The sequence below is a fragment of the Equus quagga genome, chromosome 7 (assembly GCF_021613505.1).
Source record: "Equus quagga isolate Etosha38 chromosome 7, UCLA_HA_Equagga_1.0, whole genome shotgun sequence".
Taxonomy (NCBI): Eukaryota; Metazoa; Chordata; class Mammalia; order Perissodactyla; family Equidae; genus Equus; species Equus quagga.
In genome coordinates, this window is record NC_060273.1 from 131,142,600 (window position 1) to 131,156,547 (window position 13,948).

Genomic DNA, 13,948 nt, shown 5'->3' on the forward strand with positions numbered 1-13,948 from the left:
ATAATCCTTTAGAAATTTAACTGTATGAGAGGAATTGATTTTATCAAATGAAGAAATGGAGAGACCAGAAAGAGTGCTTTCCTAGAGTCATTTAAAGAAAAAACTACATTGTTTTAGAACTTAAATTTGATTTCTGAATAAATTTTTAAAAATTACTAAATAGATTTATAAATAAATTCTTCCTTAATACTCAGCTACAGTATTGATATTTCAACTTCAAAACAGACTGTTTTAGAAATGATGGACTATTTTAACTAAGGACAAACTATAAAGAAATAGAGGATCTTCGGTTTGACATACATAATGCTAGTTTAAAAAACACAGATAGCAGTCTTTTAAAATTTTCATATTCATCGTTTTTGTTGGGTCTTGCAATACCTTTCCTTGTTCTTTACATGTGCTATATGGCAAGCAGTTTTTCAACTTTCCTTAGAAAGATTTTGATTTTGTTTGGAGAGTTTAACAATATGTCTGGAAAGGTAATTGGAGACATTGGTATCTATCAAAATTAGGAGATATGATAGTTAATTTTATGTGTCAGCTTGCCTGGGCTGTGGGGTGCCCAGATAGTTGGTCAGACGTTACTCTGGGAGTTTCTCTGAGGATGTTTTTGAATGAGATTAGCATTAAATCAGTGGATTTGAGTACAGCAAAGTGCTCTCCATAATGTGAATGGACCTCATCCAGCCAGTTGAAGGCCTGGATAGAATAAAATACCAGGTTCCCTGAGCAAGAGAGAACTCTCCAGCAGACAGCCTTCAGACTGCATCTGCACCATCAGCTGTCCTGGGTCTTGAGCCTGATGGTCACACTGCAGATTTGGACTTGCTAGTTTCCATAATCACATTAGCCAGTTCCTTGTAATAAATCTCTTTGTGTTTATGTGTGTATCCTGTTGGTTCCGTTTCTCAGGAGAACCCTGACTAATACAGGGGGTATCACTGGTCTTACTGTAGTCAGTGTTTGACCATCTGCAAAATACTCTTTGACAGGGAATCGTGATTATTCAGTCCTCTGGTTATTACAGTAAACTGCTTCTTCCACTTCCTGTTCTGAAATATGGGACTCCATCTCAGAGTTATGAATCCAGGTTAAGTCTCACTTCTCCTTTCTGTGGCTTCCACCTTCCACCCTTATTCGTATGTAGAGGTGAAATTAGTTAAAATGAACATTGAACAGAACCTTGAAAGGGAAATGAACAATCAGAGGCTTATTTGATGACTGTGTAATGGAAGAAGGATTGTGGTTGGCAAGGCCAGAGCTCGTGGAGAGATTGTGTATACAGTTGTATGTCGCTTAATGACAGGGATCCGTTCTGAGAAACACGTGGTTAGGCGATTTTGTCATTGTGTGAACGTCATAGAGTGTACTTACACAAACCTGGATGGTTACAGCCTACTACACAACTAGGTTGTGTGGTACTAATCTTGTGGGACCACTGTCATATACGTGGTCTGTTGTTGACTGAAATACCATCACATGGTGCATGACTGTATAAATACTGAAGGGTCTTTGTAAGCCCCAGTAGGTAGGTCATATTCTCTCTTACTGGCTACTTTTCTGAGACATAAATAGCTGGACCACCCAAATGCAGGGTGATTTTTCAAAACTTAGAGAACCGCTTGACTCCCTACTGTGCTGATCGCTAATGCCATTGGTATCCTTGTCCTAACTCTTTAACTCATCCTGACCTGCTTTAATTCTTCGGATCCTAGAACTGCTGTCTTTGCCCAGAGTTGCAATTGCTTAGGAATGTTTTGGGAAGGAATGGAATGGAAACAGGGCCTGGGCACCTGACTCAGCCAGAGTAAAGACAGTTCTCATTCAGTGGTTAAATCACTTTGTGTTTAAGTTGTTCTTAGATACTGGTGAAGGGAACTTAAAGTGATCATGTCAACATTTAAGAACACTGAAGCAATGTGGAGATGGTACCATATGAAACTCTCTAAAAGGCAATCATTTGGATATTTGGAAATATTAAAAAATATTTATATAGATAACCAAATTTGGGTGCCTCAGTCTGAGGGAAAGGTATTTTAAATAAATGTTACCAGTAACTCATCCAGATAATTAAAATGCTTCATACCAGGAACATGTATTCTGCTCTGCTGACTTGAGGGTAGTTTATGTGGGATGTCTGGTGCCTCGTGGAGAGCCAGGGCGGTCACTGGCTGGCCAGGCTTCTTCCACTCCACTCCCAGGAGTCCATGGTTCAGTTGAAGAGAATGATCTCAGATGGTAGAGGATTGTTTTTCGGTTATGGATGTATAAATAGATTTGCCTGTTTTCCTGATCCTCCAAATTAACACATTTAATTTAAACTCTAGTCTCTTACACCCTACCCTCAACAGATAAAACAAAACAAAACTGTAGAATTTAGTGGCCTGGTCAAAGTACAGGGGTATAGAGTCAGGAGAAAAATGGCAGTCACATATATCAAAAGGATAGATAGTAATTCGGATCCCTTAAGAAAGAATTGATTGAAGTGTATCCTTGCATTTTGTCAATTAACGAATGAGTGAACTATATCCCACACTATATTCAGAGGCGTTAGCTCTTGAGTGGTATTTCTGCCTATGGAGGAGGAAAAAAGTCAGCTCTCGGGAACAGGCTTCCGTCTTACTTGCTTTCTTGTTTTTTGTGTTTTCCTTATGTCGGTAGAGTTAAGTGAATAATTAGCCCTCAACAGGAAAAGTTGCTGGTCCTGTAGTAAGATAAATCAAGTGGGTATTACGGATTTGAATAAATTGCTTTGTGGAGACTCAGAAATACCCTATTTAATTCTTGGGAGTTTCTAGGTTTGCTTCTTGAAATTCTTTCTTCTCTCTGGGCCTCTGAGCTTTATAAAGTCTGCTTGGGAAGTATATATATGTGGAAACAATGTGACAACCTTGAGGTATGTAAGGATGCATTATTAGTAAATAGCAATGAACATTAATGGGAGAAGATTGAAGTGCTCACAGTATTTGAGTTTTCTTGTTAATATGGCTGTTTCAGTGATCAAAAAATGCTTGGGAGTTCAGGTTAATGGCTTTATTTTCAGAAAGCTTTATTATTGATCATAGAAACAAACATAGAGGGCCCCCAGAGAGAGATCTTTTGCTTAAGATCTTGCTTGATGCTAACAAGATATTTAAGGCAAGGATTCCTTTTAAAGTGATGAAAGCCAGTATGCTGTGAAGTATTAAAATGAAAGCATTTTATCTTTTTTGAAAGGGACACAACAACTGCAAATTTTCTCACATGACTTGAGAATTAGGCAGAATCTGTTTAGCATTTAACAGCATAACACAGAGATTGTATAATTTCTGTCCTTTAGGGGAAATATTAGAACTCTGAACCTGATAAGAGTAGCTCATCAGAACCATTATGGATTCATGAACTCGGAGAAGGGAAAAACTAGGAATAAAAAGAAGGAACACTCCCTTTCTCTTTACTTAAGTTCCACCAGTTCTTTTATAGAAAGAGGTTAGGATAAAAAAACTAAATGTGAGAGCCAAAACTGTAAAACTGTTAGAAGAAAATTTAGGGGAAAAGTATCATGACTGAATTTGGCAATGACTTCTTGCATATGAAAGCACAGGCAACTGAAGGAAAAATAGATGAGCTAGACTTCATGAAAATTAAATACCTTTGTGTATCAAAGGACACTATCAACAGAGTGAAAAGGCAACCCAAGGAATGGGAGAAAATATTTGTAAATCATATGGCTGGTAAGGGATTGATATCCAGAATATATAAAGACTCTTACAACTCAACAACAAAAAACAACCTGATTAAAAAATGGGCAAAGGACATGAGTAGACATTTCACCAGCAAAGGTATACAAATGGCCAATAGACAAATGAAAAGGTGTTCAGCATCTTTAATCATTAGGGAAATGCACATCAAAACCACAATGAGATACCACCTCACGCTGATTAGGATGGCTATTATCAAAAAACAAAATAACAAGTGTGGGTGAGCATGTGGAAAAGTTGAAATTCTTGCTCATTGCTGATGGGAAATGTAGAATGATGTAGCCACTGTGGAAAATCATATGCTGATTCCTCAAAAAATTAAATACAGAATTACCATATGATCCAGAAATTCCACCAAAAGTAAGTGAAAGCAAGGACTTGAAAATATATTTGTACATCCACATTCTAGAAGCATTCACAATAACCAAAAGGTGGAAGCAACCCAAGTGTCCACCAGCAGATGAGCGAATAAAACAAATGTACATACATACATGGGAATATTATTCAGCCTTGAAAAAGAAGGAAATACTGATATATGCTACAACATGGATGAACCTTGAAGACATTATACTAAGTGAAATAAGCCAGTCACAGAAGGGCAAATATTGTAAGATTCTTTTTATATGAGGTACTGAGAGTAGTCAAATTCATAGAGACAGAAAGTAGAAGAGTGGATGCTAGCGGCTGGGAGAGCGGTGAATGGTGAGTTAGTGTTTCATGGTATGGAATTTCCATTGGGGGAGATGAAAAAGTTCCAGAGATGGGTGATGATGATGGTTTTGCATTAGTGTGAATGTACGTAATGCCACAAAACTGTACATTTAAAAATGGTTAAAACGAGGGGCCAGCCCTGTGGCCAAGTGGTTAAGTTTGTGCGCTCCGCTGCAGGCCGCCCAGTGTTTCATCAGTTCGAGTCCTGGGCACGGACATGGCGCCGTTCATCAGGCCATGCTGAGGCAGCGTCTCACATGCCACACCTCGAGGGACCCACAACTAAGAATATACAACTATGTACTGAGGGGCCTTGAGGAGAAAAAGGAAAAAAATAAAACCTTAAAAAAATGGTTAAAACGATAAATTTTATGTTATATATATATTTCACCACACCAAAAAAAGACACTAAGAAAGAATAGCATAAGAATGATCTTAAATGTTTATCTTGTTGCATTGGATTAGCATTCTTCACTTGGAAAAAACTGCTGTTTTTCTTCCTAGAAACCTCAAGATGAAATGGAAAAAAATCGAACTCTGTTACTGTAAGTATACTAATGTTTGTCTTTGTTATATTGTAGATTTTGTCATTTTGCACATCTAAAATCAGTCTTCATTTTCTTAAGAGTTTTAGAATCATTGTATATTTTTGAATAATTGCCTCTAGTACCATAAATGTATGTTATTTTACAAACATTCTAGATATTTCATGAGAAAGACTGAATCAGATTAAATCAATTCTCTGTCTATGAATATTATTAGAACAGATTTATAGCATAGCATAAAGGAAGAATTTTTAGAGCTATTGGAATTAGACTTTATACAACTGTTATACACTAAGAGACTTTATTCTTGCAGTTCTTTTAAAACAATAGTTCTCAAAATATGTTGTGTGGACTCCCCAGGGTGTCCCTGAGACTCTTTCTAGAAGATCTTGTGAGGTCAAAACTATTTTCCTAATACTGTAACACATTATTTGCCTATTTCACAGTACTGACATTTGCACTTAAGTGCTGAGGCGAATGGTGGGTTAAATGCTGGAGCCCCAGTAGGGGTCGGGGCAGCAGTGCCAGTGCTGGTAGTCGCTGAGTTTCCCACTGCCATGTGCCAGCAGTTGAAAAAGGGGGAAAAAGCCTCTTTCACTTAATGCATTTGATGAAGCAGAGAAGTTGTTAGTTTATTAAATCTCCACCTTGAGTATATATCTCTTTGCTTTTCTGTGTGATGAAGTGGGAAGTGTGCTTGCAGTACTTGCGTGTGTGCTGAAGTGTGAGACTTGTCTCAGGGAGAGCTCTTGTGCACTTGATTATGTTGTAAGCATTGTAGGAAAACTACCTTCACTTTTTTTTAATACTTGAAAGAATAACTGACAGACAAACTGGTTATTCACACTTGGGTATATGGCAAACGTTTTCTTGAAAATGAATGAAGTAAGCCAGTCACTTCAAGGAAAACAGCTGATGGTATTTGTTGCCAATGAAAATATTCAGGCTTTCAAGTGAAAATTAGAGTTTAGGAAAACTCGTGTGTCTACCAACTTGATCTTGCTGGTTTTCTATTACTTAAAATTTTCTGGTGAGATAAGTAGTAATATTTATGAAGGTGATTTTTTGATATTGTATAAGGAAATATATCAATATAAGGAAGATCTGCATAACTCAGTGAATCAGTATTTTCTGAAAGACCGATGCATGATGTCACAGTATCAAGCACAGGTAAAAGATCTGTTCAAAGTGCAAGGTAGCCCAATAGGTTATAATGTAACAGAATACAAAAAGCTCGTTGATTTTGTTTCAGTTTCTACATTTCCAGTAACTAAGGAAGTCATTGCTTTTAGAGTTTTGGTTGGACGTCAAAAAAGAATACCCAAAATTTCCCAAAAAGGCTACTAAAATACTCTTCCTTTTTCCAACTGCATATCTACCTGAGGCAAAGTTTTTGTTATATACTTCAAATAAAACAATATATGGCAAAAGATTGAGTGTGGTAGCAGATATGAGATGACAGCTGTCTTCTATTAAACCATACGTTAAAGAAATTTTTTTTAAAGTATGAAACAATGCCACTTTTCTCACTAATTTTTTTTCATTTTGGAAAATGTAATAATTTTTCATAAAAATATGTCAACATGTTACTGAATTATTACTGTTCTTTGAAAATTAATAATTATTTTAAAGTTTTCTCCATTTTAAATTTCTACTATGTAAATATAAATAAATATAAGCCACATAAACAAAATCTCTTTGGGTTCCTCAGTAATTTTTAAGAGTTTAGGGGTCTAAAGATCAAAAAGTTTGATAACCACTATTTTAAAATAACCCTTTTGCTGATTATATCAGCAATATAAGTTCATCTACAGAAATGGAAAAAAGAGAAGACTAAAGAAGACTAATGTAGCATCCATAATCTCCCTGGTCAGAGAGAACTATTGTCAACATTTTGGTACATATTACTGTAGGCTTTCTATAGATATTTTTTTCATATTTTCTACAAAATTGGAATCATTCAACAGATAGTTTTTTATCCTGTTTTTAAATTCTGAGTAATAGTTTATCATAATTATTTTCTCATGTCATTATTTGTCAAAAATATGAATTTTAATGGCCTCATAATATTTCACTCTATAACTTTACTGTAATTCATTTAATCATTTGTCTGCTTTTGGACATTTACATGGTTTGTAGTCTTGCCTAATATAGATAACTATTTTTTGATAATTTGGATGAAAGTTTGCTCTAGTTTCAGGCTTAAGTTTTAAGTAGTCTTTTGTAATTAAGGAAAAAAATTCTGTTGGCTCAAACTATGAATTTATTTTGTTTTAAATCAGCATGTTCTTCTTAGAGAATCAAGTTTTAGGGAAAAAAACTCAGTATTCTTTTCCATTTGCCTCATAGAAATTATTCTATATAAAGTTTCATTTCCATTTTCAAGATAGCTTATATTGTTCACTTCTATTAGACAGGTGAGAATGTTCAATTTATTATTCTTGCTTAGGATTCAAGTAGCTGTGCCTGGTCTATAAAAACTGCTCTTAAACAGCTGAAACGAGAGGTTTTTTTTTTTTTTTTGAGGAAGATATCTTGATTGCATTTGTACATAAATTAGATTGACCAAAAAAAGGGTAGTTAACTGATTGCTTTTCTTTCAGTCAATTTTTAATTATCCCAGGATAGATGATCAAAATTGCAGATTAGGCATGACCCTTATTTTGCTTTCAAACTCTTCCCTTCAATATTTCCTACCTTTTTTTAACCTGCTGTGAACTACAAGAATGATAAATAGTGTCAGAGAATTTTCTCATTGGTAACTTTCACTTGCATCTAAAACTGTGACAGACTTTCAGTGTATTTGAGGATTCAGAGACCCATTTTTCTATATCCTCAGGATTGATGTCTGGGTACTTGTCATTTTCTCTCTGGTCTGGAGATCTAATACAGTGTTTGATATTGCTAGAGGCAGTAGCTCTGTTCTTACGCATCCTGATATTGTTTGGTTGCAGTTGCCACCTCTTGCCACTGGGTGGGGGCAAGACTGCATATTCTGAGCCCTCTTCCTTCAGATGAAATCCCAGGGGCTGTCCGGGCGTTGGGCAGGTGGGAGGAGGAGCGCTTTCTCCTGCATGCTCTCGGGGCTTTCTCACTCTGCTCTCTTGGGGTCTTGGCTTGATAAGGTCACTCCCTGGCAAAGCTTTCACCCCAGTAGAAGGCTTCCCTCTGGGCTGCAAGGGCCCTTGGGAGTCCTTGAAGTTCCTCTGAACAAACGTCCCCTGCCCTGTTCCTTCCCTCTTGGAGGCCTCCTGCAGTCCTGATGGCAGTCTTTGGGGAAGGGAGCAAAGATTCCTCTTACCCTGTTCCACCTCCTCCAAGGGGGCTCCAGCCTCTCCGCCCTCTGTCTTGTGGCTGCGTGGGTCTCTCCGACGTGTTTTGTGCTGTGTTTGGATGTCCTCTGTTGGAGTGTGGATGTTTCTTCGTTGTATGTTGGAGGGGAAGATTTCTACGAGACCTCACTCTGCCGTGATGCTGACGTCACTCCTTAAGACCCGTTTTTCTCCCTGACCCGACCACCCCTGTTGGGCAGTCATCTCCACAGTTACTTTCAGATCGAAATGTAGTTTAGCTTGTTTATACTCCTGAAGTTCACCCATTAATTTTTCAGCACTCTCCTTCATTTTTGCAACCACTTGAAATGTAAATGTTAACAAGTTGGTAGTAATTGTCAAAGTAATTGGAATAATGTAGCAAAAAAATTGTCCTATTTTGAAATTCCTTTAAATGAAAACAAAATTTTAAGTTGTATTTGAATGAGAAATACTGTTTTTTTCTTTCCATTTTAAAATTTATATTAATTAATTAATTAATTGACTGATTTTTTAGGGCTAGCAAAGGTTGTCCAATGTTCTCTGTGTCATTTCCCAAGGCTGAACTTTCACTGAAGCACCAAAACATTCAAGGTATGTTTTCATGGGGAGAGTTACATGAAGTAAATTTGTCTTTTCCTAAAATAGAAGGCTTAGTTAGACATGGATTTATTTATGACTGGGCTGGTCTACTATAAACTGCTCCATACATTTTTACATAGGAAATCAGTGTTGTTCACCTTGGATCATGCTGCATAAAGTTGCCCATATGAGAAGCAGCTCTGCTGCAATCAATACCTACTACTCAAGTGTCTACTCTTTTTTTGTTGTTGTTGAGGAGGATTGGCCCTGAACAAACATCTGTTGCCAGTCTTCCTCTTTTTGCTTGAGGAAGATTGTTGCTGAGCTAACATCTGTGCCAGCCTTCTTCTATTTTGTCTGTGGGACACTGCCACAGCCTGACTTAATGAGCGGTATGCAGGTCTGTGCCCAGGATCCGAACCTGCAAATCCTGGGCTGCCAAAGCAGAGAACACGAGCTTAACCACTATGCCCCTGGGTCAGCCGCCAAGTGTCTACTCTTTTGACTTGTAATTTGGGGCTCAAATTTGAAAATGATGTTTGTTTTCTCTGTTCATAGCATTTTTAATAAGTATGTCATGCGTTTGTTGACTGAGTCACACAGCCATTGACCTTGGTTTCAGCTGTATTAGAGGATGGCTGTCTTTCTCTTGTGGTGTCTCCCAGTGACAGTGTGATAAATATTCTCGGTGGTCAGTGAAACCTTCTGTTATAAGAAAAGGGCACAAGGCCATGATACCTGAAATTGAAAAAGTTAAGTTTTAAAAAGTTCTGTCTTTTCCTGCTCGTTGCTACTACAACAATAACATTAGCATTTATACCTATCACCAACACTTGCATGCACTCTTAGTGCTGAGATTTTGGTCTGTAATATTATTTGCCCATTATTTTAACAAATATTTATCGAGCCTACTATTTGCCAGGTTGTATAGGTGCTGTGGGTGTACAAATGCTGAATAGACCAGAATCCTTGGAGGAGAGCTGATCTGTCTTGGAGCGTGAAGGTGGAAGGATGGGTCTGAAACATCCTACCATTGTTGCAAAGCAAAGATGCCTTCAGGGATGTCTGGGGGCAGTGCTGAAAGGATAAAGAGCTGGGTCAGTGGTGCTCCCACTAGCCAAGCTGTGACAAATTAAGCGAGGAAAAAATAACAATAATTTTAGTTAATAGAAGTAAGTTGTTTGTGAAAAAACCATGAGTTCATAATAATGCTCAAAAAATAGTAATAGTGTATAAAAGGTAATCTCAATACAAAAGTGACTATAGTAGACTTTAAAAACGTTTAATGACTTTAAGAACTAGAAACCTGTTAATACATGTGCATTTTGTTTTCTCTATTAAATGTATATCTGTTTATAAAGCATGGGATATTTTTGTTTATCACTGTGTAAGTAGAGAAGAAAGAAGACAGAGCTGTGAGTAAGTCACGTAGTCCTGGAATAAGAATTGTAGCAAGGAAAGGAAAGCCCATACAGCACCAGCAGTCACACGTGAAAACAGGTCAGAAGTGGAGTCTAACCATGTCCCAAGATGACAAGTTAACCTGATACCCAATTCAGAAGACTTTTCTGCACGGATTAGATCCCTCATCTCTTAGGAAATTAAAGCCTTACTATTATGATAAAGCTAATTATGATAAGATTAAAATAGCAGGCATAAGTTTGCAATAATGCTAACAGAACAGGTCAGTATATAAATAATAATGACAGGACAAAAGCTTTTGTAACACTGGCCAAGTAAAAGTTAAAGACAGCATTCTGGGGCAAAACATCAAGTTACAAAAAATGACCGTTGTGAAGTTTAATGTATTTACTTATTATAAGTAAAGCCAGATAATTGGCTGCTCAGATTTGAATCATCTTGGGAGAAACAGTCAGTCCCGTGCCCCCAAAAAGAATCAGTTAGTCAGTAATCCAGATTCTGTCACCTTGGCCGGTCCAGGAAGTTGCTTGTTTTCTTTTGGGTCTGATACAGTTTCTGTAACCCTGGGAAGGTACCAAAATAAATATTACTTTAATCTTAGGCAGGTATAGGAACAAATATAGAAATAATGTAGAACAAATTACGCCAGTGTATTATTATTTTAGAATTAGGTTAAGAGAAGTAATAAGTTTTATAACCATTGTATTCATGTGTGTTTTGTCTGATAGTTCATGTGTTAGAAATGTAAAAGATTAGTAATGTTAAATTTATAGTTTAATTTGTGTAAGGGAATTTGTTTGTAATTAATGTTTAAATGTTAAAGAAACAGTAGTTTTCACATGGTAGATATAGAAGTTTAATACATTGACTGTTAAACAAATACAAGTAAAAATAGTAATTGATGTTTCCCTCCAAGTATAAAAGACTTTGTGATTTTTAAGGTGTTGAATCAATAGCAAATGGCCCAGTATTATAATTCAGATTATGCCGAACATACCCTGCAAATGTGATGCAAATCTGTTTAGCACCATTTACATGATACAGTTATAAATAGACTGAAACAGTCATAAAGCAGTAGAGGTATCATCTTAGAGGTGGAAGGCCTTTTTTTGTAAGTATGTCTTGAACAATTTGAGAGAGAGGTGTCATGGGTGATAGCATGCCTTGGGCATTCCTTTTTCTCCTTCAGGTTTTGACCATGATAACCAGGGTCAGCAATGGTTAGACAGAAGATCCATTCTCATTTTTCTCATACTCAATCCCAGTATTTATAGAAAAACAGAGTTCCACATTTCCTGCATTTCCCACACTTCCAGCCTCCCACTTGTTGGCCTTCTGAGAGCCGTTAATGCCTTATGATGCTGTTGGTATCTGTGCACTCTTGCCACTACCCTCCCTGAACTTCTGAGAGCCATTAATGCCTTATGATGCTATGGGTATCTGCACACCCTTGCCACCACCCTCCTTGAACTTAGAGCCATTAATGCCTTATGATGCTATGGGTATCTGTGCACTCTTGCCACCACCCTCCCTGAACTTCTGAGTCATGAGTCTTTGACTGGTTGTTTCTTTCACAGTGCCATGGGCACCAGGATTATGCTTGTGGTGGTTCTTGCTGCTGTGAAGCTGCTGTGACAAGAGACCATAGAGCTGGTAGTTCCCCTCCCTTCTGGCACTGCATCGCAGCTCCCTCTTGCCTTTGCTCCTTTCAGAGTGTTCAGAACAGGAAGCTCCTTTATTATCCTCCTGGACTATAGGTCAAATCCCACATAAGGAAACTGTTAAATTGTTAGCTAGGATAGCTGGCTCTGTTCTGATAGAATCCTGTCTTCTCCCTCCTGGTTCAAAGAGCAGTTCTGACCGAACTGTAGGATGGTCAAAATAAGCAAACTATCTTTAGCAGATATGATAGCATTGGCCTTAAAATAGTCTGTTTATAAGTTAAAATTCAGCTCCTCTGAGCATTTTCTTTTCATTTGGCATTTTAGAATTACTCCTCATACATGCCATTACGTTTATGTCTTTCAAGTGATAAGTAGAAAGGGTACAGAATTTTTCATAATTTATTAAAGGATAGACAAGAATTCAAGAAAAAAAATTTTTATTTGTAAAAACTGTTTTAAGTAAATTTTGCAGCTAGAAAATGAAAATTCCTTCTCAGTGTGTTTATTTTTAATATAATAATCATTACTATATAATATATTTTATTATATTTATCAAGTTTTAAAAATAGTAACTGTTGGCATAAAAGAATGATCATTTTGGTGAAGAGGTGGGTTAAAAACAATCTAGAAGAAGATGTCTTGGAGGGTTCTTTCTTGACATCTCAGAGAAAGAGGAAAAGGATGAAATCTTTTTCTCTGCATTTTAGCTCTCCCAGTAAATAAAAAAAAATCTCCTTGCAAAGGTAATTGAAGATATATCTATTGCTTAAAAATGTTTTTTGGGGGGCTGGCCTGGTGGCATAGTGGTTGAGTTTGCATGCGCCTCTTCAGCAGCCCAGGGTTCATGGGCTCATATCATGGGTGTGGACCTCTGTACTGCTTGTCAAGCCATGCTGTGGCGGCATCCCACATGCAAAAATGGAGGAAGATTGCTACAAATGTTAGCTGAGTGACAATTTTTCTCAAGCCAAAAGAGGAAGATTGGTAACAGATGTTAGCTGAAGGCCAATCTTCCTCACCAAAAAAGAAAGAAAAATGTTTCTTTCATTGGTATTAAATGTTAAGCAACCAGCGATGTAAAATTTTAAGTAACAAGATATAGATAGTGTAATAAATCATCATGGCTTGGCAAAAAGGAGTATTATGCAAGGATAAGAAATTATTTATTCTTATGACTTTTTACTCATCCTCCTGTAAGGGAGTGGAATGCCATGATATTAACCCTCCTACCTGATTTTCATAGCTTTTCATCATCAAATGGCAAAGGTGAAGTGAAAAAAAAAACAGTCGACTTTTGCAGGATGTAAAGCTCAGCAAGCATATTTATGCTTACTTTTTCCCCCTGAAAAACCTGTCTTGCTTGTGAGGATGCATTCTGAGGTTGGCAGATAATTACTTGCGTATAGACTAACTCTAGATATTGCCTAATCAAAAGAAACCGAAAGAATGACTCAAACATATGCTTGAAATACCAGTGAGCCCTGAATTCCTAGCTAGGTCGGCAGAGTGCCTGGGCCTTGATGGTGAAGGTGGGAGGCAAGAGGAGCGAGTGGGGGAAATATCTTTTTCCTGATCCTCCTTCAGCTGCATGTGGTGTGAATTGCTGTCAGCCAGCTCACCCCAGAGGGGGCAGGGCGAGGAGTGGGTGCCGAGGGTGAAGTCACATTTAGGACAGTCTGGTTCCTTTTGGCCCTAGGTGGGGTGTTCCTTTTCACACCTAACTCGACAGCATGGGTTCATTTAAATCCTGTTTCCTGTAGTGGAGGACGCAATGATGCTGAGGAAGTAGATATGATTTTTCCTCGGGTAGTTACAAATACTTAGAAGAACTCAGCCAAAATAGGGAGGTTGGTTTTAGCTAAATTAATTCCAAATAATTATAATTTTACCTAGCTTCATGTAAAATATTTTTTAAGAAATGGAAGAATTTTCTTTTATAACTTTATTGCCAACACAATACTTTTATATCAATA

The 13,948-nt window shown here is 37.3% G+C and overlaps 1 protein-coding gene across 1 annotated transcript in view; it reads left to right on the forward strand.

Moving 5' to 3' along the window:
* The window catches only part of ANKRD31 (ankyrin repeat domain 31), a 129,985-nt gene that overhangs the window by 13,489 nt on the left and 102,548 nt on the right, over window positions 1–13,948 (forward strand). The window contains exons 4-5 of the mRNA XM_046668181.1: window positions 4,956–4,996; window positions 8,825–8,901. Of these exons, the coding sequence (XP_046524137.1) occupies window positions 4,956–4,996; window positions 8,825–8,901 (118 nt within the window). The remainder of the gene's footprint in view (window positions 1–4,955; window positions 4,997–8,824; window positions 8,902–13,948) is intronic.